The following is a 26,257-nucleotide window of genomic DNA, read 5'->3' as shown; positions in this document are numbered from 1 at the left end:
CATGCATTTTAGCCTGCATTCCTAACGTTTTCCTATTTCCATGCCGTTTCTTCAATATAAACTATGAGTAGCACTGTGGAGGGTGTTGAGAGTGACTTATGACAGCGTGATGTGATGTGAACTGCTCAGTGCACACCGTGAGCATTTGCTTCACATCCGTTAGCTAAACCCAGGCCCTCTGGTAGTGAGCCAGACAAGCAGCCTACCACTGAGCCACACTTCCAGTCCCTGTTGGCTTTCGTTGTCTGTGTCATTCATCGTGAAGGGGCCTTGCAGTACCCTTAGCTTTGATTTTAGCAAGAACAGGTAGCTTCTTTCCCTACACAACTCCCTCCAAAGAAAGCTTTTAAGCAGTTTTTTATGTGACAATTTCTCAGCTGAAATGTCTTTCAACATTTCATCAGATGTTTGCTGATAATGAATATGTTAAATGAAGGACAAGACGGACGTAAAAATTAACCAGCTGGGATAGATATATAAATTATTTGACGATGTCAGGTGAACATAGAAATAAACAAGAGAGATAGTAACCACCGAGAATAAATGATATCAAGTTCACCTACGTCTTTTTACTTCAAAGACTACTGAGCTGTCTCTAACACATAGAGAGAATATTATTAACAGAAAATAACTGATTACAATAGGAAAACATATGCAGTAACTTAGAGGCCATAGAAAAGGAACTCCATATCCACTAATAATGGCCCTTACCTCATCAGGGCTAGGGATAATATTTACACTGACAACGTGATCACAAATGGTAGACTCCGAGTGTATTCTGTTCAGTCGACTCCGGAGCTCAGCGTTCTGGTTAAGTGCCTTAAAGTAACAGAAACCACAACTGTAACTGCACATCGATAAGCAAGTGTTACAAGCAGATACAAGGGACAACTCGAGACAGCAAATTCTGAGAAGTTCTCTGATTCTGGGGGTCTTACCGTGCACCGGACCATGAAGGTTAAGAAGGAAATAAATGGCTCAGGGTTATGATACTAATTGTTTTGTACTATAAGGCCACTGTTTAAGTAGGTTAGTGCACTGAAATATTTAATGGGCTTCATAACAATGACCGATGGATTTTTTCTCCTCCTTAGAGGCAGATCCATTACATCCAAGACCAGTCTACCACCACATATATATTACTTTGTGCAGCCTGGGATGATATGATTATATATAATATCTCTTATATATTGTATATCTGATATATAATAATATATAACATACGATAATATAAATAATGATATGATAAGATTCTTTTATATTTTCCTTTTGTCTATTCTCTAAAGTTTAGGGTTCATTTCAAAGTCATCATCTCAAAAATACTTGGGATAATTAATGAACTGGCTTTAGTGTAGAAAATTATCTTTCAGTACAATTTGACGAAAGGAAACAGCTGTTTTTTTTTTTTCAGGAGCTCATAATTAATCCTCTTGGAAATACAGTGGAACCAACAAAAGCAACTTACAAGGTGCTTCGGCCAAACAGTACGGACACAAACAACCATACTAAGAACATAAGTCCAACAGCAACGGACTCTGCGTTTACCTCCATCACGGTACTTTGAATACCCCAGAAATTATCATCCACAGAACACCATTTGCATAGCCTCCCACATGCATCGACTGCGTCTGATACAAGAACGGAACAGCTTTCCTTAAGCGTGCCCCTTCTCACGCTCCTGAGTGTGAAGCCCAGGGAGCCTTCTGCCCTCCACACTGATGCATGGGGATACAGTCCATTTCTGTGTCAGGAGTCAGCTCAGTGGAATTCTATCAAGCTTTTGGTAGAATGGCTCTGTGAGGACAAGGCCTGTGCAAGAACAGTCAACCCCCTGGCTTCCTGTTGAAAGCAGGAATTTCTAAATGGACATGGTATTCTAAGAGTAGACAATGTATACCAATTAAAGGGCATTGGCCACCTTCTGTTTAAAGCCTTTAGAACAAGTTTGTATGATATAGTAAGCAACACGTTGGATCTGGTATGACAAGAATGGGTAGTTTGAAGGTTAATATTAATTCAACAGCATTGTATGTAGGAAGAGGAGGAAATGTCTGGTTACCTAGGAAACCATAAGCAAGAGATGTGAGTAAATAAACCATGTAGCTAAAAGGAAAAATTCTAATACCTTGTCATCTGGTATAAGTGCTTAGATCATTTAAAAAGAAGTATTTACTAATCTACTTAATGCATATGAATTCTCTATTTGCACATATGCCTGCGTGACAGATGAGGGCATCATACAGAAGAGAGTATCAGATCACATTCTATATGGCTGTGAGCCACCATGTGGGTGCTAAACTCAGGACCTCTGGAAGAACAGCCTGTGCTCTTAGCTGCTGAGCCATCTCTCCAGCCTCCTCAGAGCATTTTTAATAGGAGCAAAATCTCACAAAACATTTGGGGAAAAAAGGTTAGTTCAAGCTGATCCAGTGTGGCTAGCTTACCGGTTATTTACGTGGTCATTGTCTTTGCCCATAAGTATATGCAGTTACTGAAATATTCGGGCCGAATCTACCTTGCCATGTGTAAATGGGAGGGCTCTCATCTGATGAGCTGACTGGCAGAGTCAGTCTTGACCTGAGGTTTTCACATAAATCTTGACCATTCGTTCTTTTTTAAAATGACCACACCTTCTGTTGACACTGGAACAGGTTCATGGATCAAATCCCCATGAAATCACAAGAGTAGGTAATGCTCTTCTTGAGGGGAGGAATGTTATAAAACACGTTTGGCGTTAACAAGGGATATTGTTCGAGCACTTACTCTGAATATTTAACAATACCAAGAGCTCACGGAAACTCCCACCTTAGTCAATTTCCATTAAATGTGACCCTGCCTACAGACACGTGAAAGGACACACAAGGAAGCCTTAAGCAGTAACATCAGTAGTAAGAGAGCTGAGTGAGCTGTTAAAATGGTTCACATGGTTTTTTTTTTTAAAGATTTATTTATTTAATTATTTCCTGTATGTGAGCACACTGTTGCTGTCTTCAGACACACCAGAAGAGGGCATCAGATCCCATGACAGATGGTTGTGAGCCACCATGTGGTTGCTGGGGATTGAACTCAGGACCTCTGGAAGAGCAGTCAGTGCTCTTAACCTCTGAGCCATCTCTCCAGCCCAAAATATTTCTTTTTTTTTTTTTTTTGGTCCTTTTTTTCCCGAGCTGGGGACCGAACCCAGGGCCTTGCGCTTCCTAGGTAAGCGCTCTACCACTGAGCTAAATCCCCAGCCACGTGGTTTTTTAAATGTGAAGGTAACCCTTTCTTTTCCTGGCATATAAGGGGAAAGATTCTGGGCGTGGGAAGATGAGCTTTTCTTTTCTTTTTTTTTTTTCCGGAGCTGGGGACCGAACCCAGGGCCTTGCGCTCGCTAGGCAAGCGCTCTTCCACTGAGCTAAATCCCCAACCCCGATGAGCTTTTCTTGATTTTAAGACCAAGTAGGTAAGCTCTCGGCAGGCCTGCGTCCTCCTGCCCCCACTTTACTTCTCTTTTGAGATACAGTCTCACTGTATAGCCCATGCAACCTTAAAACTTGGAATTCTCCTGCCTCTGCCTCTCGAGTTCCTGGGATTACTGTGTCCTGGCTACAGGCTGTGACTCGGTTGTGCTGGGTAACTTCTGTCGCTCATTTCAAATTTGGCTACAATGCCAAGCTGAGATCTTGTACCGTGCTCCTGAGGAACAAGTGCTCACCTCCATGAGTGTCAAGTGGTTCCGGCTCGGAGGGTTTTCTGGTATTTACATTGGCGTGTAGGAGCTTTCCATACCAAGGGCTGACCGGACCGGCACCTGGCTGCCCACCAGGAAAACAACCGTGGTGTTTTCCCACCGTGTGTAGTTTACTTAGACATTTATTGGGATGGTCCGGAAAGGCATGTTTTTAACCCACATCTTTAATTTTCTTAGTGTTAAACCCCCGTTTTCTCCTCAGTTAGGTGGCAAACAGGTGCCATCCCAATAGAAGATCTTAAGCTCGTTCCTTACTGAGATAATTAATGAATGGTGGAGGTTCTTAATTCTGTTTTGCATTTACTTTTAACCTTTCCAAATTTCAAAAGTAAAATTCATGAAATTGTTGCTAACTGTTAAGATCAGGAATCTGTGTTGAATTACATGGCGAATAACAGGAACAGGTCGCCAATATGTTGACACCACGTCAGAGAAGACAAGCTTGATTTTACTTTTAAGCATAGCACAACACATTTTACCAGTCCAAGACTTCAAGGCTCTAACAAACCCAGAACCAAACCTAAACTAGATCCTCCTTCTAAATCAAACAGACATCACCTACATGGCATTTGGAGCAAACATGGGAAAGAGATAACTTTTTTGAGAATATATATGCAGTGGTAGACACAAGACTTGTTACAGGGCACAAAGAGAGTTAGAAGTGAGTGACTCCGTAAACTCAAGCCAGCAACCAGACATGCATCAGCCGGTTCCAGCCATCTTCCTCAGGCTGGTTCTTCCTTCTGCCCCGATGATCAGTATGCTTGACATCTGCTGTAGCCAAGTGCGTGAAAGCTGGACCCAGTGTTCCTCAGCAGGGCCCAGCACCACTTATTCTAATGGTATCGTGGAAACCGGAGCTACTGAGGAACAGAGGTATGGAGAGAGCAGTGGCAACCAGACCAGAAGAGGGTACAAAATAATGTTAGGAATTTACTCAAGGAGAATAAACAAGTCAGAGCTAGACAGATCCCCACCACAGAGGCCGGCCACAGGCCACCGAGCAAGAGAAACCACAGAGGCCTGCCTGAAAGAAAACCACTTTGTTTTGTAAAAGGGGCCAAGGCCAGCAGGGAGAAGCACTGTGGTACTAGCACTAAGTGTGCCTACAGTTCCTCTCTGAGCAGCCATACAGGAACCTCTCTCTCTCTCTCTCTCTCTCTCTCTCTCTCTCTCTCTCTCTCTCTCTCTCTCTCTCTCTTCTCCCCCAACCCCCTCTCAGCAACGCACAAAGATAATGACTCGTTTAATGACTGTGGCGTGTTGACTTAGTGTCGCCCTGGCTGGAGTATGGTCATATGCTGCGGCTCACAGTTATATAGATTCAATTCACACTACCGTCAGTGCGAGCTGCGAACAAATTCTGAGCCGAGAAACCAAACCGGCAACAGAACCGGAGCATACTATTCTGCAGACAGGCTCACGTGGACCCTGATATGTGACTGACTGTTCTGTTAATCGAAGATGCCCAAGCAGCCTTAGTTTTATAATACATGATTTGATTTTTTAGTGATCACAAAATGAAAGCTGACGAGATCATCTATAAGGGAGAGATGGCAAAGAAAATGTCCTGTCCCACACATGTTAAGTCTAGCATCTATGCTTGTCATGGGTGTGAAAGTTATGTTTCACGGAGGTAAAGGTATAAAAATTATGTTGTGTTTGTGTCCATATAGATTAAGGAAGAGGATCTGATCTCTCCAGTCTTGTAAGTTCCTACTTACTCAAGGAAGATAATTTCTGCCAGGCATGTAGTGAGGAATCTCATCACATCTACTTCAGAAGCCATGCACCTGTTGGAGGGTGCTGGAGTTTGTTGAGTTGATATGATATATAGAAGCTTTACTAAAAATTCAGCATTATCATCATCACGATTCTGTCGAGCAGGACTTAGGTCAAATGTCCAGCTGATGGTCAAGCCATGTTGACCCCATAGCATCTCACAAACTCAGTCCTTCTTCCACCTCCCATGAAACCTCTTTGATTTGGGAACATTATCTCACCTGTCATAAGAGTCTAAAGTAATGAATCTTACCAACTGCTTTTGCTTTCATTTTATCCATTTTCCAAAATACTATACCTGACTAATCTTTCTAATATATACAGAATGCCATAATATTTTTAATTTCTGGTAGCTAAATTCTTTAAGCCCTCCTTATCATTGATAGCACTAGTATTCCTTTGTGTAGTCCCCGATGGGCTGGTTATCATCTAATGACTACCCATGGAAGAATTTCTCGGCTCACCAATTCTCTAGTGTTCAAAACATCAGCATCACTTCACTACAAAAAGAGTAAACTGTGCCTAAGCAAAGGTTGTCGCTTCTAAAACAGACTCCCACCTCAGCCGTGATGGCAAACTGACCAGTGAATGCTTGGCTGGCTCATATGTACATATATAGACACGTCAATGTAGACAAAAGCCACGACACACAAGTGTAAGCATCAGATTCTCCAGTGGCCCATGTGCAACAGTCTTAACAGGCCAACATTAATTTCAAATCTTTTGAGCCCTTGGGTTAGAAAGAAAATCTAAACCCCAAACCAAACGACACAAGGAAAGTCTACTGAGGTCCTGACTTAAGAGGCAAATAAGTCTCTCTCAAGAGGGAATCTGTATACCTCTTGTGTAGTTCTCAATGGGCTGTACTTTAACTCAGTGGGAGTACTTGAGCTCAGAGGGTGAACACCTTTGACATAGCTGACATACTTGATTTACTTCACTCTTCACCTTAATGTTGGATCCTTCTTCATTCCCTCACAGTGCTCACTTTAACATCAAGATTATGAGCTCCTGAGGAACCGGGTCTATGATATTCTACATCTTGCATGACGCCTAGCCATTTACGTGCATACACAAAAGAGCAAAGGGTTTTCTATCACGGTGACCTCTCTTCCTAGTCATTTCTAGATCCATCTAAAGGGAAAACTCACTAGGTAGCCAAGGAAGGCCTTGAGCACCAGATCTTCCTGCCTCCCCACCCTAAACACTAGCATTATAAAGCATGTGGCATTTTTGCCCTGTTTTATGTGGTGCTAGGGGTTGAAATTAGGGCTCTGTGCATGCCAGGCAAGCATCTGATCAGCCTAGTATACCCCTAGATCTCCAGCCCATTCTTGGTCTAAACAAGAAGCATACGAAAGCAAGCAAGCGGCAAGCAAGAAAACAAATCTTACTGTTGTCACTGTAGCCTCAATTTCTGCCACTAGCTTTCATCATCAAATATACTAAAGAGGAAACACTGTAACACTTTGGGGGTTAGGGTATATTTTGGATGCCTTCAAGATGAAACTACATGTTCGTTTGACGACTATTTTGATCTTTCTGCTTCAGGGTGCATTCGCAACAATGACTCAGAAGATCAACTAGTGTCAACAGAGCACGGAACATGAGCAGATTCATTGACGTGAGCAGATGTCAGAACCTTTGCAAGGTTAGGAGCGAAGTCCTCTACCGGCTGCCAGGCAGGTGCTGTGGTGATGCGCATGCTCCCGAGGCCCTGATTCGGCCCTGGAGGCAGAATATGTACCTCAGCTGATAGCGTTTTGTGTTGCTGGGGATGTGGAGGATAGATACTGGTACTTCATTATAGGAGACTGAATACCGGAAACACTGACAGATCAGGTACAAAAACCACACTGACAGTAGCTCACATCTCATTGGTAAGGACTACAGGGATAATCAAGCAGGATCGGATCACATGGAGAGCCACTTACCCAGGATTTGCCAGCTCCTTCACTCTGATCCAAGGCACCAGGAAGTGAACAATATTTTATATAAACACTGAGTTCTCTCACACACGGGAAAAAAAATCACAGAACAGCATTGCATGCTCAAAGGAATCAAACTGAGTGCATTTAAGGACTGACTGGAGAGGAGGTTTATTACAGAGGAAGAAGTGTGCGGCTCTCAAGAACTGATAACCGGAACCTCAACTCTGAGGTATACGGGGGTGCGTTAGCTATTAGTAAGATAAAATATGATATATGCTAAAACTCGGGGAGCGTAACAGACAAAAGAGAACCCCAGGAGTGCAAATCAGAAAAGAAACAGGTTCATCATAATCAGTAGCTTCCAACAGATTAAAATCTGAGTGGGAAAACATAAAGCATGGGAGACCTAATAGATTTCGTTCTATTTACCACTGCGTTGAATATATTCTGGAATGTTCCTTAAACATGTAAGTCATGTATATATAAATGCTTGGTGGGCTTTCTTTTGCCGTTTTATAAAATCAGGGGCTGACCAATGACCCCAGACATTAATTCAAGTAGTCAGAAAAACAATTATATGTACTCAGCAACTTCTGTTCCTTTTCACCTCAACATGTTTAGAGGAGAAAACTAATAAGATTCGATTCTAACTCTGCAATGTCTTGGGAGAATGTCAGAGGAACACGCCATCCCCCACCGCTGGCCTCCACCCCCCCTCATCCTTCGCCTAGCATCTTCTGTTGGCCATGCATACGAAAACACGTGGGTTTACCTGTGACAGCGACTGTCGGAGCCTGGCCATCTGTGTGCTGTGGCCTTTGTTGTGATCTTGCTCTGAAACCATCTGCTTCAGCTTCTCCTTCTCTATAGCTATGCTGTTAAACGCAGACTTCAGAAGAGAATGCACTGGGGAGAGAGAGAAGAGAGAGATAAACACTCACCCTAGTCCAAGGACCATGCAGGGTGCCAAGGTCTGTGCATCCTAACTGATATCCAGGCACTTTCCAGAAAGACTAGGTTATAGTCTAACAACAACAAATCCAGCATGTAGAAAAAAAAATAAAACTAGCCTTAAATAGAATCTGAGCATTTACACCCAGAACAAATATGGCAATTGTAATTAATTAAAATGGAAATTTTTATACTTCATACCAGCCGAGCCAACATAGTTTGGAAGCAACATCCAAAACATCAACATCAATTCTTAACATCAATACTCAGACATTAACCCGCATCTCTAGAGGGAAAAAGAAAGCAGGTTTTGCTTGTCATGTTGGGTGATAATATTTAGAGCTGTTCTGCTATCATGTGACTCAAGAGTTACTATTGTTATTTCCACAGAGCGTACACCTCCAAACAGAACGTTTTACGGATCCTGTCAACATAAAACAGTCAGCGGATCCAGAAGTGTCGACTGTTTCTTTGCAGTGGGAAATGATTTGGCTTTAAAAACAGCGCCCTCATTGCTTTCTCAGCCATAAATGCCTTCGTCTCAGAGGCGCTTCCATTAAAAGCAACAGCCAAGACAGCACCTCTCCCCTCATTTCCTACACGGCTAACAGCTCGGTACAATCTGAGACAGTCTTGTGGTCTGAACCACAAGAGGTCGAATTTGCGTGTTTCAAAAGCATGGGAAGTCTTCAAATATAGGCACGTCCCTATTTGAAAAGGGGTTATATGTAGAGGTAGTCACACCCATACACAGCAGCGGCCTGAACTAAGGGAGGTGGCAGGTGGGTGGAGCGGACCTGGGGAGGTGTCAGGGACCTAAAGAGTTCATGATCTCTTTCAGAGATAAGGCTGGCAATTGTCTTTATTTTGCAGTGCTGCGAGGAAGCCAGAGCCTGAGCAAGGTAGGTTCCCAACTACTGCTGAACCACACCCCCACCACACAGCCTATTAACTCATGTGCAGTGTCCCACCAGCTGAAAGGTGACAACTGGACAGCTGGAATTAATCCCACTGTTGATTTGAGGTGCCTGCCTCATAATGTCTTTCTAGAGTCCAGTCAAGGCATGGGTCTGTACATTTTGTGCCTCTTGTGTGGAACATCTGGATGTCTTCTGAAAACAAAACCAAAACCCATAGTTTCAGCACAGGATTTAAACAGCTTGGGGACTGTGAGAAAGCTCCCCTGGGGCTGCTATCAGGCCCATCCCTTCCCTGTGCTGTGCTCACCTATGCGGTCTCTTTCTCCAACTGCGGCCAACTGTCCCCAGAAGCAAAAGTCCCGCCCATGAACCTGAGCCCGGTGGAATACCACCGGCCCCGATCACAAAATGAGCTTCCAACTTAACAGAGCAATGAAGAACGCCTTCGAAAGGCGGGAGGAGATGGCGTGGATCGACGAATCCATACAGACATAAGAGGATGGTTGTTTTAGGATTATGAAGTTGGTGTGCTATCTGACCAAGTTGTAAATATCTCAGGAGCATCACAGTGAAAGAGAGTAAGTCCATCTGGATGCCGAGGGAAGCAAAAACCACAGCCTAACCTTGCTGGCAGTCTAGGATTATCAGTATTTGCTAAGTTTCCAGGTATGTTCTCCATGTTCGCCCCCTTCTTGTTCTAAGCAAATAAGGAGCTACATTATAAGATAACTACATTGCCTGCCTCCCAGTACAACCCATTAGCACCGCCTTCAGTTTTGACCGAGGAACCAACTTGTCAGTGGGAAGGGAAAAGGCAGAAAAGCAATAACGGGTGTCCTAGGTATTACGGGAAAAGAAATCGGTTTATAATAATTAGTAACTTTCAACAGATTAAAACCGAGGTGGAAAAATGGAAAGTTCACAATAATTAGTGACATCTACACATTGGTTTCTGTAGCGGCTTCGCAGGACACGTCCCACCTCACACAGCTTTTCAGGGATATTTTCAAACGTAGGGACCAGCAGCAGCCTCAGGTGAAATACGTTACAATGAGCTGTGCAAAGGGCTGAGGAGTCACTCAGGGTGTGTCTCCCTCGTGGTTATTTAAAAAAAAGGACACCACCCAAGACACTGCCCCTTTAAACCAAAAGATGAATGTCATTTACTGCAAGCTAAATAAATACCACATAGCAAGTGGGCATTCAGGTCTCCCTACACACGACAACCCAGCATACTTGTTAAACCTACCATGTTTAATGTTCTTACTGATCACTTAATACACAGTGGAGACTCAAGAGTGTGACTGACTTCCTAGCCCTCAAAACTCAGTTGGCCTGGGATGCTCTGGCAAGGGCAGTCTAACAGGCACAAGGTTTCGCCAGTTCAAGGATGAGTCTGGCAGCATCTACTCCTGGTGTCTCAGCCTTAAACGGCCTTACACAGGAGGAACCGTGTGGTTGTGAGCAGCCTTCCGGGTGTGCCGTCAGTGTACAAGGAACACGGTAGAAGTCCCTTTCTCAGCCCAGGCTGCAGCAGAAAGCCATCGGGTGAGCTTGGTTAGTGAACCACGGCAGCTCGCAGCCGAGCTTCACCCAGTTGAAAACAACAAGAGTGACGCTTGTTTGGAAAAGGAGCAGTTTTTTTTTCCTGGCTACAATTAAGTAAATATGGATTATAAGGTAACTGTAAGACACTGAGAAAACAATGGTTAGAGACAGTATCTTGCTGGGCTGCCTAGGAAACAAATCCTTCTTTGCTTCTCTGCCTCTTTTCTTTCCAGTGAAAACCGAAGGTCTCGCTGTGGTTGTCCTGGTAGGTGGCCGCGCATCCCACATTTTTATAGAGTTCTGCCCATGTATTAACCGGTCCATCCTTCTGCCACCCTCACCTATGCAAAGATAAAATAACGCATCTCTCGTCAAATTCCCCGCCATCAAAAACCTTGTAGTGTTACCTTTCTGCGCAATTAGACAAAATTCTTCTTGTAGCTTGGTATAATCTGTGGAACTTTCCAGAGGGTCGGTGAGGTGGCTAGGAGGGGTCTGAAACTCAATGTCTGCACAAAGGTTGGGGTTGGAGGAGTGCAGACGCACGGGTGACATAGTGGCGCTGAAAGGAACCTGGAAGGGAAGGTATACATTATTCACGTGTCACCACGTCCTGACCACCGTCTCCTCTGCAGCCAGGGCCCTTCCTTTCCACTACAACAACCCATTCCCTTCTGACGATGCGCTCAGGAAAGCCTCAGCCCTCATTCATTTCACAAATACTGTGGCCTGGGAGGAGTTAGTCTTGTTTCTGAGAGTTCCAGAATTTCTCACTGGGTTTTCCTTCTTACAGAGAACAGTGACTACACACCTCTGAACCCCCACTTGTCCCTAGAAGTAACTGGTGGAAAAGAGCACCCCGAACCTTGTAGTGGACCTGTTCTCCCACAGTCAGAATGCAATTTATAGTCACTTCTCTTTGAGCTTAGGCAGGATCTTAATAAAAATATAAAAATACGCCTAAAGATTTGCCTGGTCTATAGCCACTGGACAAAGCAAGTTTACAGTACATACACTAATGAATTAAAGAGACTCGGTCATTTAAAAATATACTGATTAACATATTCACAAACGAAACCTATTATGTGAGTCACTGCCATTTGCCTTTGTGATCACACGCGTCCCTGTCATCTGGATGACTGTGGCTTAGGAACTAGTCACCACTGAAAGGCATTAGTAGAAAAGGTCACATTATTGTAGAGCATTCCCCAGTAGCAACAGGAACTGTCCTGTCCAGACTGGATATAGACTACGCTTGGGCTGGGGCAAAGCACTTTCTTGTCCTTTTTAGAGGGTCAACCTGAGGGTCCCAAGTGCTATTGGTTAATCGTTCTTGGGAAATGGAAATACTATTCTAGCTAACCCGGAAGCTAACTTTCTTAATCTTACGACACAGATCTTCTCTCAGCTACCCTGAGGAGCCATAATATAGACCCTACAGAAGCTGTATTTTCTACAATTGAAGCGCTGACTCTTTGTCCCTGACTAATTTGCAATACTTTGGTGTGTGGGAGAATGTGTGTGTGTGTGTGTGTGTGTGTGTGTGTGTGTGTGCGCGCGCGCGCGCGCGCGCGCGCGCGCGTGTAAAACACTTCATTTCCTTAATAGGCTTTTCTTTTAAATTTTATGAATTTGATAAACGAGAAAGGATAGAATAAAAGGGCTCTCTGTTTGTCTTGCTCATATAGTCAGATAAGCGGAGAGAAATAAGAAAAAAAAAATCTGGTCCATGGGCCATGACTTGACTGATGACCCCGCTGACGTAGTTCAGCTCTGATGGTTAGTACTTTCTCTGGGAAGGTATCAAAGGGAAGAAGTTATTGCTGAGGAAGGAAGACAATGGGAAACGTCCCCACTCACGCCACCTACACTAAGCAAGTTAACGCACATCCTCTGAGGCCTTCAGCGGTATCAAAGTCATCATCAATTTTCCTCAGGAGGAACTACAGTGAGCGTGCTGGGAGATGTCAATGGCCGTCTACCTTAGTAGGCTCAAACCTTGCTTCTGTCCCAGATCCGAGGCAGAGAAGTATCAAATGAGTCCTGTGAGAGAATGGAGTGCTGGGGTTCCCTAATGTTGGGGACTCTACAGTGATGACAGAGAAGCTTTGGGGGTACTAAGAGAAAAACAGGACCCCTGTGTAGAAAGCAATTAAAGGTGGACCAAAGATCATTAAGAAAATCAAACATGGGTGCTTGGTGTTGGGAGACAGCACACTGAGGTTCATGGGAAAGTTTCATGTCACTCAAAAATCTTCAAGCATTCAGCCAGCGTGGGTGTTTCCTCTGAGTGTGTGGGGAGGGGGCCACGTTAGTTTAGCAGGGGCCGTGGAGGAGCCACTGTAAAAACCCGAGGAGTCCAAGAAGACCCCATATTTGTGCACGACAAAAGCCTCTCTACTAAATACTTGAATCAGAAACACAATTTACAAATTTATAACTGAACATAATTGAGTTTTTTGGTTTTTTTTGTTTTGTTTTTTTTTTTTGGTTCTTTTTTTTCGGAGCTGGGGACCGAACCCAGGGCCTTGCGCTTCCTAGGTAAGCGCTCTACCACTGAGCTAAATCCCCAGCCCCTCATAATTGAGTTTTGAACTGACTCCCTAACACAGTTGAAGGGTGGCTTTGTATATGACCCACAGGGAATGAACTCGCAATACTCCAAGCTAATTGCAACTAGACCGTTTCCTGGGAAGGTGGAAACTATTTTTATACACATTCAACTGAATTAAATAGTTATCTCTTTTTCCTTAGGAGAAGTGTGTTGAGTGGGTCATTTTAATCGAGGAATTTGTAAAGTAGAGAATATAAATCAGGACGTATTAATCTAACTGACTATTTCTTTAGCCTGGGGACTCATTCAGTTTTCATTCGTTGACACAGGACATCATTTGGATAGAAAACACTTTAAGTGGTAACCAGTTTCTTGTCAGCAGTGAGGGTTGGAATGAGAGCTACCCCCCCTCCTCTCCCCCCCACACTCGGAGCTGTGAACCTTCAGTGCAGAGTGTGAGCCTTGCTTCTCTGCTCAGGAGGACCTCAAGGCTTCCTAGAAGCTCTACAACAGGGGGGAAGCCTGGTTCAGGAACATTCTGATACCAGTAGCTGGAGTAAATGTTAGGGGACCCCCTTAAAATTCACCTACAAGTAAGCCAGAAGAGAAGGGTGTTTATGAGGAGAACTGCTGGCCTCCAAATCTAGCAGTGGTCACCAGGAAGATACGCTGGTGTGTCCAGTAATATTAAGCTTAAGAAGTCTTAAGAGTCAGGGTGAAAATTCCCATTAGTATCCTGCTGTATGCATTCAAGGATTTGTTTGGGGTACTGTTGGTTTGGGGAGACTAGGTGTTATTGCACTTGGGGCCGGTGTTTCTGTGTTTCCCCAATTGAAGTATTGCACGCTTTGGCTAGTGGAGAAAGTTGGCCATTCTGAGTGCCAGTGTTCAGGCCCAATGAGAACACATTTTGGAAATATCTCCCCAGGTAGACTTTTCTTTGGTATCAAACCCAGTCACCCCCGATGCCTAAGTGGAAGATAATAAAACTGACAAGGATTCTAGGATGAGGAGGCAAGTTTAAATGTGGGGTAACTTCAGTGGGAAGAGGAGGGACACTGGAAGAAACAGGGAGGCTGAATCAGGCCCACTGGGGCTGAGGATGGTGGTCAGGGGTCAGAGGTGGATTCTTTCCATGCCTCATAGACATGGAGTCAGAGTACAGCTCCCAAAGGGCAGTAGCCACCCAATACTGGTTATTCCTGTAATTATTTTAATTGTTGACCGTACCCTTTTTCACTAGAATCATCTAAGTTAATTTTATAGTCTCCGTGGTCATAGTGGCGTTGGGATGTGGACATTGATGCTTCTTGTTTTAACAAGCCAACTCTGCTTCCAACTTTAGAAAATATAAACTTACTCTATGCAAACAGGTACTAATCCTAACTTTATTATTTTCACTGTGTGCAAAGCTTAAAAACTGAACCCAGGGAAAACACCATCGCCTCCTTGCATGGTATTCTGGGAGTTTATTATTAGAGGAAGCCTTAGCATTTTCACAAGAAAACTGATCTTTGCTTCCCAGACTCTGATACTGTTTCTTCTCTAAAGACCATCTGGATTTGTTCAGTTTATTCCTTTGGCTGGCGAGGTGTCTCCTGTCAGAATCTCTAACTGACCCAGAGGCAGTTGCCTTTAGTTACATCTGAATAGATCCACTGCACCATAAACGCAATTTCGGTAATGACTTGGTTCAAATATTTGTAAAACTATGAGTGTCAGAGTCAGTCCCCTAATTAATTCCAAGTCACTGGTTGTTTCAATAATCATAAGTAATTCTATCCTGTAGTGTAGCTAAGACACACACAGCATGCCAGGGCTGGCTACGAACTGAAAAAACAGCAGACCTCACGCAGGAGCTTTCTACCGTGCAGTCAAACCCTTTACGTTATTTTTAGACAGTCTAACCTTGAAGCATACCCTAATTTTAGCAAGGATAAAATTGTTAGTAACTCATAAAAATCATGTACTAGACAAAAAACTATTATCCATGATTACCATGGGCTCGAGAAGCTATGTATTAAAAAGTGAACACCATCTTGGGATGAACTGATACTATGGTTTATTTTTATCTTGTATTCTATTTCATATTGTATATGGACAGTCATGATTCTCACCTACACCCTTCTATCTATCCTTTCCCCTCTTAGGAGTAAAAAAATACTTGTCGGGGTTGGGGATTTAGCTCAGTAGTAGAGCGCTTGCCTAGGAAGCGCAAGGCCCTGGGTTCGGTCCCCAGCTCCGAAAAAAAGAACCAAAAAAAAAAAAAAAACAAAACAAAAAAAAACCAAACCAAAACAAAAAAAACAAAACAAAACAAAAAACTTGTCTACATATAGATTATATACTATCTAACTTCATGGTTTCTTTTTTTTTTCATTTCCACACTATTTTCTGGTTTTCAGGCCAACATTCTTTCTATAACATGATTTCCCTTGCTACATGGACTTTAGGTAGCCATGTAGAGATGACATCAAAATCCACCTTTTCTAGCCTCTCACTGCCGTCTCCTCAAGCCGTCATACTGTTGCACACAAACGAGTGCAACTTATTTCTGTAGTCATGGGACACTTCTTAGAAAGACAAAAGGTTCAGGCATCAGTATGGAAAAACAAATAAATGAGATATCACCATTTAAGAAAATCCTCCTATCTTGGAGCCCCATGATCAGTTTCTCAAACTCAGACTTGAGTTTTGACCCTTCTTCCAATAACAGTAGAAGAGGAGGATCACGAATTAGTTCTCCTCTGCCAAACCCAGCACCCACTGTCCAATCCCTGTCAGGCGAGGAGAGCCAGAGGTCATCTGAAAGTGATATCCACGGGGTAGGCCACAGGTGATCCACCACACGCTGATGGCGCCATCAGGACAGGGTCACCCTTGCACACAGTTCCTCATTTGAGATGGAAATCCACTCACTGTTGTAGCCACCGCTGCCGCTAGCCTCTGCCGGCGCCGAGTTGTGTTGAACTGGCCCTTCGCAGGTGGCCCTTCCTGACAGTGAATGGGAGAAGAAAAGGGGGTAAAAAACATGGGGTAGGGATAAAGACGAGGGGTTCGTGGGGGGATGAAAGATGATCAGGCAGAAGAAAAGAGTTTTAACTGTAAATCTGAGCGTTGAGACAAGTCAGAGGGACACTCATGTCACAGCTAACGAGCTTTCTTCTCAGTGCAGACTGCCCAAACACTTCCTGAATATAATCCCTACCCCAAGAGCAGACAGAGGGCTCTCCTGTGGATTAATGAAGTAATGGGGAGCCTGCCATTCTAAAGTAAAACGGACATGCTCGCCACTCTTTAAAACTGTGAGGACACACTGCATTAAGTCAGAAGGCGTCCAGTAAATGGCAGAGTAGAAAATAGGCAAGCTCTGGGGAAAGTGATTATAAAAAATATAAAGGCAAAAAAAATCATACTCAGAGACAAAATAAAAGGAAGAGAAACGGGGCTCTTTAACTCCCCAACTCAACCCTCTACCAAAAAGTCTACTGGCAGGGGCTTAGTGTTAGAAAAGAATTGCCCAAGGTGGAGGTCAGTCCTACTAGACTGGGGCTGTGGGGGAACTGGAGAGCCTTCAAGTGCTACAGAGTGTGGGATCAATGCCTCACAATAGCAGTTATGGACACCCAACAGCACAGGTTTATCTGGTGATTTGTACCTCTGTACAAACCCAAAGAAGCCCAGAGGTGATGGCATTTCTTTCTCATCCTTCAAAGTCACCTCAGTGTCATAGACTTCAAGCTAGCAGACAATATTTCCATCTCCAGGTAGCCAAAGTGAGATTTCTTATATTAACCCAACGATTCACACACACACACACACACACACACACACACACACACACACACACACACGCAAAATCCATCACGACTACTCTCATCTGTTTGGAATGACAAATATTTTGAATTCTCACATCTCTGATGCTCTTAAACTTTTCAAACTACTTCACAAATCTTTTGCATATTTATGTATGCCACTACACATAATTTATTTTCTACAAAGGTTTTCTACACAAAATCTCTACATTTAATGTAATGAAGGAAGACCTTGCCTTCACATGTCGGTATAATTGTGGGATGTGGAACTAGGGCAGAAGCTTCTTGTGAATGATGGGTAATTTTATCGGCTACTATGTACTTTTCCCACTCTATCCGATCTCTCCAGTATCTAGGGCCTATTATCTAATTTGCTCTATGAATGACACAGGGACACAGTCCTTCTCTCCTACAGCACTTTTGACTGTATAGTTTTACTTAGATTTTTATTAGAACCAGAAAACGCGAAGTTTGGGATGCCTATCTTCTTTAAAGATAATCCTCACAGACAGAAGCTGACTCCATGAGTTACATAAGAGATTTCTGAAAGCAAGCCAGTGGCATCTCGTATGAATATGACCAGATGAGTCTAGCATTTAACCTCATGGTCCACTAAGGTGAGCAATGTACCCTATACAAGACGAAGTCATCAAATATTTGGTATAGCACATGTTTCATGTTCTAGTTTCATTTCTACTTCCTGGAGTCATTTTTTTAAAAAAATAATTTATTTCATAATTCTTTCACAATGACAGCTACTAAAGAATGGTGGATGCAAAACTTAATGACACAATATCAACCTTGATAATGATCAACAGCCAAGTGCGACTGCCACACAGCCTCGCTTCCTTCATAACTGGCTAATGACCTAGATGGTAAGCAACAGAAAAACAAGTTACGACAATGCTAGAGTCTCTCAAGTTGGCTTTGATGGGGTCATCCTGGAAAGCGAGATGACAAGGAACTGGAAACAAATTCTTGGCAGCAGTAAGATGGAATTCTAACCAAAAAGCTTTGAACATAGGAAGGAAAACAGCTAGGGTAAGAAGTCACTAATCTACTCTGTAAAAATAAATGTTGGCCCTTTCTGGAGGCAAGAGACTGCTAAATACGGATGTTCCTGCTGGTCACAGACATTGCTGGGTGAGCTCCCTCATCCCCATGAGGTGCGCATGTTGAAGGAGCTTCAGTCCTGTTCCAGTTAGAGAGACCCCTGAAGACTCCTGGAAGACCTGCTGCCTTCAGCAGGCAGAAAATGTGCAAGGGGACTGAGAGCCAATCCTGCAGCCCTCCAGCCAACGATACACACCTAAGTCCAAGCGGAAGTAAACGCTTTCTGGGAGTGACTACAAGCTTATCCAAAGTCTACGTTTCTACTCAAAACTGCATCTGCTCCTCTTGAAAGTGTAAAGTGACTGCAGGGACGAGGTAATCTCAGATTCCTCATCTATGTAAGAATCACCAGGTCACTTGTGTCCCTCCTAAGTCAAACAAAGCAAGACAATGGTGAGAGATTCAAAGAAGCCACTCAAAGATTTCTCTGCTTTGGCACCAGTGTCTTCTGATGACTCAAAACAATCCTTGTGATTTCTCTGTACATCTATTAACCAGAGTTGCACTCTGTTTCCTCCAGGGGAAAGATGGACCATGGAACTTGTGGTAGGAGTCCTGGCTCCACAGTCAGCCAGGGGTGCTGTGTGCAGGTTTGTGAAGAGCCAGTCCGCTCAAGACAATGGCTGTCCAGAGGCATGCCTTAAACAAACAGTATCTATCACCAACAGGTATGTTCTTAGGACACTAACATTCCCCAATTCTTTTATTTAAAGGAAAGCTTCTGGTAGCGAAAATGATTCTACCCATGAACACAAAGCCTAAAAGCAAGACGAACTGTAACCTCAAAACAAATGACCATCTTACTGGTTTCTTGTGAAAAAAAAAAAACCAAACACTTGGCTTGTTTTCCCTAGAGCACTAATTTTATGAACCGAATGAGAAAAACACAGGAAACTATATCGCTCAGAGGAACACAGATAATTACATTCATGGAATACAGATATTCTAAGTAGGAACACTGCTGTTTAGCGCTTATAAAAACTGCCGTGAATGACATCAGATTAGGAAGCACACTAACAGTTCATTATTGACACATTCAGAGTGAGAAGACAAAGGACGCCATTAAAGCAGCTGGAATCGGGGAAGGATTACTTTGGTTAATCATTCAGAGGAAAAGGAAGAACAGTGGGACACAGTCACTTTGTGTTAAGATCTAAATGCACCAACATTATAATCTTTTAAAAATGAAACTGACTAGTTTTAACTGGCAGGTAAGCAATCATACACAGCTAAGATAAGAATGCTAAAGATTCTTGTCAAGATTTGGAAGTAATATGATTTATGACGTGGGTTTTAGGCATCCTGTATCATCGAAATGCTATAACCTAAGAGGGTCATACTTGAAAATATATGGCTATTTATTGCAATTAAAATTTTTATTTCAAGTAAATGTATCATGAGCTGTGGAGATTTTGGTTCCAATTTTAGAATGATCTTGTAGGCCAGATACTATTTACCTTTGTAATTATAGGATTTCGGAGTTGAGACAGAACTCGGTGATCATTAAATTAATTCTGCAACTTGAGCAGGAGCAAATGAAGTCCAGAAAGCTTAACAGAAACGTCTAAGTTACGAGGCCAGCGAACCAGTGATCACAGTAACACCCGGGTGTGTTGATCTTTAACCTACAAGGCCTTGATAAAACCGTGGACAAAGTTCACCCATATAAAAGAGCCCTCTAGCCCCGAGACTCTGGAAAGGAACATATATTACTGTCCACGGGCTTCCCAGTTTTGATTTTAAAGTGGCTTTCTCTCTAAGTTTTAATGTTTCAAAGGTTAGAACTGAGGCCGGAAATCCTCATTGGATCATTTACAAGGTGTTTGTACTTATGCACAATTAACTACAGTTAATTTGAGTTTTAGTTAGCACGACTCTTCCAAAGGACAGTCTTTCAAGCAGTGAAGCTATCCCTCCGATCTCACACCCAGGGGCGGGTACAGAACGGGAACAGAGGGAAACCCAAAGAAAGGCAAAGCAAAAGCGGTACCTGCAGTTGTATTTTTGTATCTTTGCTGACACTTTTTGTCCTCCAGCGTCTTGTGACCCGCTTGTCTTTCTTTGAAATATCTACACAGTTAGCCTACATTACACAAATAGTTAAAAGCAACAAAGGATTATTAAGTTCACACAGATGATAACACGTTAAGTACAAAGAGCCCAGAAAGTTAGTAAGGAATCGTTAGAACCCCCAAAGCAAACCAGCCAAAGGAGAAAGGCATTGACAGCTAAGACGTCTACAACTCGCTTGTGAAAGCTATATTTCTAGTGTGCAAAAATGAGAACAAGATTAGAGGCTGTGAGCACTGTTTTTTTTTTTCTACTTTAAAGACAGCTATACTTCTTGAATGTTCTAGAACTTAAACTTCAAAGCCGTCATGGTTAACACAAAAGAGAACTGGGAATCGACACAAATATGTTTGCAAGAGTCTGTATGTATTTAAATGTAAAACCAAACTTCAAAGTATTACAAATAATTCCACGGGGGCTGGAGACACGGCTCAGCAATTGTTCCTATAGAGGACCCAGGTTTGATTCCCAGCACCCACAAAGCAGCTCACAGCCATCTAATACGACTCCTAGGGAAATCCAATGCCTTCTTCTGGACTGCACAGCCACTGCACACATACGGTGCACACATATACAAGTAGGCAAAGCATGCATACACGTTAAATAAGTAACCCCAGAATATCAACTACATATTATTATAAATAGCGTAATGTTAGCCTGGGAATAGTAACTTCCTTTTAAGTGTCACCTTGCATATTCATAGGACAGTCCAGTAAAGGTTTGAAGTTAGGATCTGAAATCGTGTTACCAGCAGCCATTACATTTACCTGCATGTCAGTGAAGTTAGGAGCCGACTGAGTTCTCTGAAGTATCTCCAGGTTCTGCAGGAGCTTGCTAAGTTCCACAAGGTTTGACTGGCAATGTGCAAGATCTAATGAAGACAAAAATGTTCGAGTTGGATAGAAATGGAGATGGCAATAATAAAGGGGACCTAGTCCACAATGTAGTGTGCACATGTGACTGGATATCCATGTTTACATGATGGTGACTCTGACAGGTAACACAGAGCATACCTCGCTCTGGGTCAGAGCCAGGGGAGTTACTGGCAGTGAGATTGTTTCAAAGTCCTTTCTTACCAACTATGACTCTGAGAGGAGGTACCATTAACACTCCCAGTTGTGGGATTGAGGTCCGCCCTCACAGCTCTCGTCTCATGGACACTCCGGGGGCTTTGGTAGGCTTGTGGTTTTATTCCTAGGGTCCTGTTGACTTGTCCCTCTGAAACGCTTTACAAGGTGTGGAGTTTGGGTGGAGGCAAAGTCAAGTTCAGAGAAACAGAAGAGTAAAAATCGGTTGAACGCATCTGTTCTCCGGCCCACTTATTGCGTGGCAAGGAACAGTTCCCGTAAAACCTACTGTAGAGTTTTACTAATTTAAATTTCATCTCTATGGAAAAATATGCTCTAAGAGCCAAGCAATTTATCGATATATTTAAGACCTGGATTCATGCAAGTCTGAAACAGACGACTACCTTAACTGCTGACGCTATAAATCAGACATACAAAGGGTTCCAAAAAATGTTACATCTTTTGAAATTCAACCAATGAAATAAATATGAAATATTCCCTTTCTCTGAACTGAAACCCATCTCAGTAGTAGGCATGTTCTATGACAACTGAACAGTATAGTTTTTTTTAAGTGCAGTAAGAGACTAGGAGAGGAGAGCGTGTTCCTTGTTTCATGGTTTGAGGGCAGATTTACAAGAGAGAGCCCACCACCACCATCACACACACCGGGGTCTAGAAGATTGATAGAAAAGTTTTAGCCAAACAGACCGGTGGAGAAGGGAAGAGGAGAAGGACACAGAGGGAACTTCGTGTTGGGAAAGCCTATCCAAAGGCTCACAGGTGGGCATATGAAAACACACGGAACGACATTTGTTGAGTCTTCCCCAGTGAGTAAGGTTGAAAGGCAGGGCACCCCATTCAGATAGGTGCTCGGTTGTGAGAACGTCTGAATGTCTGAGTCCTCTTTTCTAGCAGTAGAGGCTGGGCTAAGGGAGGCAGTGCCTCTGTAGCTGTCCTTCCGACAGGTGAGCCAGGGTGGTCTCCAAATAAGGCAGGAATTTACAGTGCTGTCTGAAGGTCATCTGTTTCCTTCCAAAACTGGAAGCTGTATGTGGTGAACACATTCCAGGAAAACACTCTAGGTAGATGTCAAATGGACAGGATTATGACTGTGAAATCCCTTTTAAATCATAGTTCCCTGAGTGGATTAAGTTCAGGAGCTTGGTGTCTCGAAAATGCAAATTTGAAGTTAAAACAATGGTGAGGGTATGGGGGGGATTAATGCAGATCATCAATTTTATTTGCCTAAGTGAAGATCTCAAAAAGTTACATAACATCTGTTTAATTATAATACCATAAAAGAACAAAATTAATACTTACAGTATCTGAAGAGCATCTAAAAAGAAAAATCAGTTGAGACTTACTGAATGCTGTCTACATTGTCCTTGCCTTTGTAAGGTTTGTGGGTCGAGTGAAAACTGCTTCAGAATGGAAATGGCCAGTGGATAAAGTGGGCCAGAGGGCTTTGATGGGGAGGAGAAAATAATGGATTAAGTAGCCCAGGGAATGGACTAGTCAGAATCCTGAAAGGCCTAGCCACAAGGAAACTCCAGTCACACGGAACTCCAGACACATCACCCTAGATCCTAATGTTTACTTCTGTGCTATCGGGAACATAGCTATGGGATATCTGGATCCATGGGCAACACAGCCACAGAGAAGGAAGCATGGACGGCACCCAGAGAGGAGGGCAGCACAGAGTCCCAGAATGAGACTGGAAGGTTCTTTGGATCCCAAGGGAATCTTTAGGTCCCAAGTGAAGGCAGTGAGAAAGAACTCATAAAGAGATGAAAAGGTTGAAGATGAGGAAGCCATGGCTGGGGAGAAGCTCAGATCCACTTGTGAGGAGGTGGGAGAATTGGCAGCTAAGAAGCCAGGGTTACAGAGCAGAGAAGGATCTAGAAGTGTAAGAAAGAAGAAAGGCCGGGTCCCTTGGGTGGTGAGACTGAAGCTGCAGTGTTTTCCTTGAATCATCAGCTCTGGGTTCTCATTCTGAGAAGCCACAGGGGCAGGAACTAACCTTCCGCACACCGGTCCATTTCTTCTGAGTCCTGCAGCCAGGCTGCCACCTTACTCTGCCCAGTCGTGCAGGTCGCAGGGAGGCTGTTACTGCATGGTAAGGGGGACTGCCATGGAAAGCTGCTAGGCTGCATCTACAAGCAAGGAGATGAAGCGTTTGACTCACACAGCGAAGGCTGGATTCCTGTAGTCACAGCACTCCAGTAACACCATCTCCTTCACCCGACGAGAAGATGGCGTTCAAAGTAACAACAACAACAATGGCCCAGACTCAATAGTAATATTAATAACAATAGCAACAATGGCCCAGACTCAATAATAGTAATAATAATAATAATAACAACAACAACAACAACAACAACAATAATAATAGTCCAGATCCATGAGGACCCAAGAGCTCAGGAACCCAGTCCTGAAACTCCTCATAAAGTTGTACTTGATCCAGTATCCTCACTACAGTCCCCTTAGCTTACAGCTAAGGACTTCTCGCAGGAGCCCTCTGTGCCCTAAAGATCAACTCAAAACTCTCGTTACCCTTGTGTGATCCCGAAGTTCACCACCCACCACCACACAGCCTTATAACGCTTCAAAAACATCCTGAAGATTATATAAAGGGCCTTCCTGTCAAGTTATCCACAGCTCATAGGTGTTCCACGAGAGGGTTTTTATGTGAAATAGAGTAGAACCAAATGTGAGGATGCTGATGTGCACGGTCAACAGCAAAAGAAACAGAACTTCCTTCCCCAGGAGCCCAAAATGACTTTAAAAGTTCGCATTTGACTCTAATACTCAATTACAACTGATTATGTTATAAATTATTAAGAAATAAATAATGCACAGTTAGCAAACCCAGTCTTATTTATTACCCACACAGGACCACAAACCAATTAACACTCAGGAGCCTCATAATTTGATATGTGGGCGGTAGGAAGAAGGACAAAGGCTCTCTCCTGCGTTTTGTTAAATGTAATGGAAGTCGCCCCGCAGAGTCTGCGCTCTTGGCTGTGCCACTTGCAACCAGAGAAATGGACCTTTTGTGGAAACTAGAGCTGGAGACTTTTCTTATTCCAGAGAAAACAGTGGGGGAGGATTTGGTTTCAGTCCCCCAATCTCAGATATCACCCACGTTATTTAATAAGCCAGGCAAGGGACAGAAATAATGCATCTTTTATCAGTGCTTTGTGCCAAAGATACAGGCAGAAGCTGGAAAAACCAGAGAATTAAAAATTTATGTTTTCTTTTTAAAGATCTATTTGAGATATAGTTCTCATTTAATTTGGACTAACACTGGGATTCATTCCGGCCTCTGGCGAAGACTCAGGAGGCCTGGAGAAATATGGCGACTACCTGGGGCGGGGGAACCTCTAAGTTCCCAAATCCCCAATCTCTCTGGCCTCCTAGCTCATTCGCTTTTATCTCAGAACTGGTTGGTATTTAGGGCAACCCAATTCCTGGGAGAAGGGTAATTAAAGAGTCTTTAGCAGAAATGAGGCCACAATGAAATATAATTAATGGGGTTTACCTTATACACTACTTTCCATCAAATGACAAAAACTCAGTGTGGCAACATTCCAGTAAGTCTGATCTGCTAGGCCTTCCCTTTCCCAGTCAAGTTTTCCAGTGCCATGCAGAGAAGGGACTGTGTAATCCCGGGACCTGTGTAGACTCCCGAGGAGGTACAGAGGAGGCAGAATCTCTTCGCTGCCATGTTTTGGAGCCCGATCAGCTGTCTCCAACCTCTGTTTGGGCTACGGAGGATAAAGCTGCTACGGCCCCGTGCAATGCAACCCAATTACTGAATCACCATGGAAACAGCTGCTTCCCTGACTGTTCTCCTAACCTTGACTTTCAGACAAGGAATACCTCCAGCTTTTCTGCAACACCGACTATGAATCTTATTACATCCTAAGGACCTGCAGCACCTCGTGTCTGGTGCTGATTTTGGCAGCCGCGGTGCGGTCACATCCTGGGATGGCCGTGTCACTTGTATACATGCAAACACAGTCTCAGAACTTGGCTATGTGACGGATTAGAGGTGAATGACTGTCAAATGTCTAATGTACTTGCTCCCTGGAACACCACTGATACCGCTGTCCCCTCTCTGACTGACTGACATTCACTCCAGAGGGAAGCGAGTCATGTATGTATACATTATAGCTCAAAACGAGAAAATAAATTTCCTATCAGCTGGTGTATGCTGCCTGGTTGGTGGTCCAGTATTTGAGAGACCTCTGTCAGGGGTCCAGGTTAATTGAGACTGCTGGTTCTCCTACAGGGTCGCCCTCCTTCCTCAGCTTCCTCCAGCTTTTCCCTAATTCAATCACAGGGGCCAGCAGCTTCTGTTCATTGGTTGACTGCACATATCTGCATCTGACTCTTTCAGCTGCTTGTTGGGTCTTTCAGAGGGCAGCCATGATAGGTCCCTTTTTGTGATTGGCCCATAGCTTCAGTAATGGTGTCAGGCCTTGGGGCTGGATCCCACTTTGGGTCTGCTGCTGGACCTTCTTCATTTCCATCCCTGCAGTTCTTTCAGACAGGAACAATTGTAACCCATCCCTCACTTGATGCCCTGTCCTTTTGCTAGAGGTGGGCTCGACGAGTTCCCTCTCTCCACTGTAGGGCATTTCATCTAGGTTCCTCCCTTTGGGTCCTGAGAGTCTCTCACCTCCCAGGTCCCTGGTACATTCTAGAGGGTCCCTCAACTTCCTACCTCTCGAGGTTGCCTGTTTCCATTCTTTCTGCTGGCCCCCAGGG

General features: G+C 43.6%; 1 protein-coding gene across 20 annotated transcripts in view; it reads right to left on the bottom strand.

Moving 5' to 3' along the window:
* The window catches only part of Osbpl6 (oxysterol binding protein-like 6), a 191,201-nt gene that overhangs the window by 22,610 nt on the left and 142,334 nt on the right, over positions 1-26,257 (bottom strand). For 7 of the 20 annotated variants that reach the window (XM_087651710.1, NM_001431700.1, XM_087651713.1 and 4 more), the window contains 6 exon segments: positions 23,505-23,637; positions 21,185-21,288; positions 20,338-20,430; positions 11,273-11,438; positions 8,219-8,352; positions 712-819 (listed from right to left, as the gene is read on the bottom strand). In XM_087651710.1, the coding sequence (XP_087507836.1) occupies positions 712-819; positions 8,219-8,352; positions 11,273-11,438; positions 20,338-20,430; positions 21,185-21,288; positions 23,505-23,637 (738 nt within the window). 20 annotated transcript variants of the gene reach the window in all.

This window comes from Rattus norvegicus, chromosome 3 (genome assembly GCF_021556685.1).
Source record: "Rattus norvegicus strain SHRSP/BbbUtx chromosome 3, alternate assembly SHRSP_T2T, whole genome shotgun sequence".
Classification (NCBI taxonomy): Eukaryota; Metazoa; Chordata; class Mammalia; order Rodentia; family Muridae; genus Rattus; species Rattus norvegicus.
Note: the sequence above shows the minus strand (reverse complement) of the source record. Positions and strands in the feature narration are given on the sequence as shown.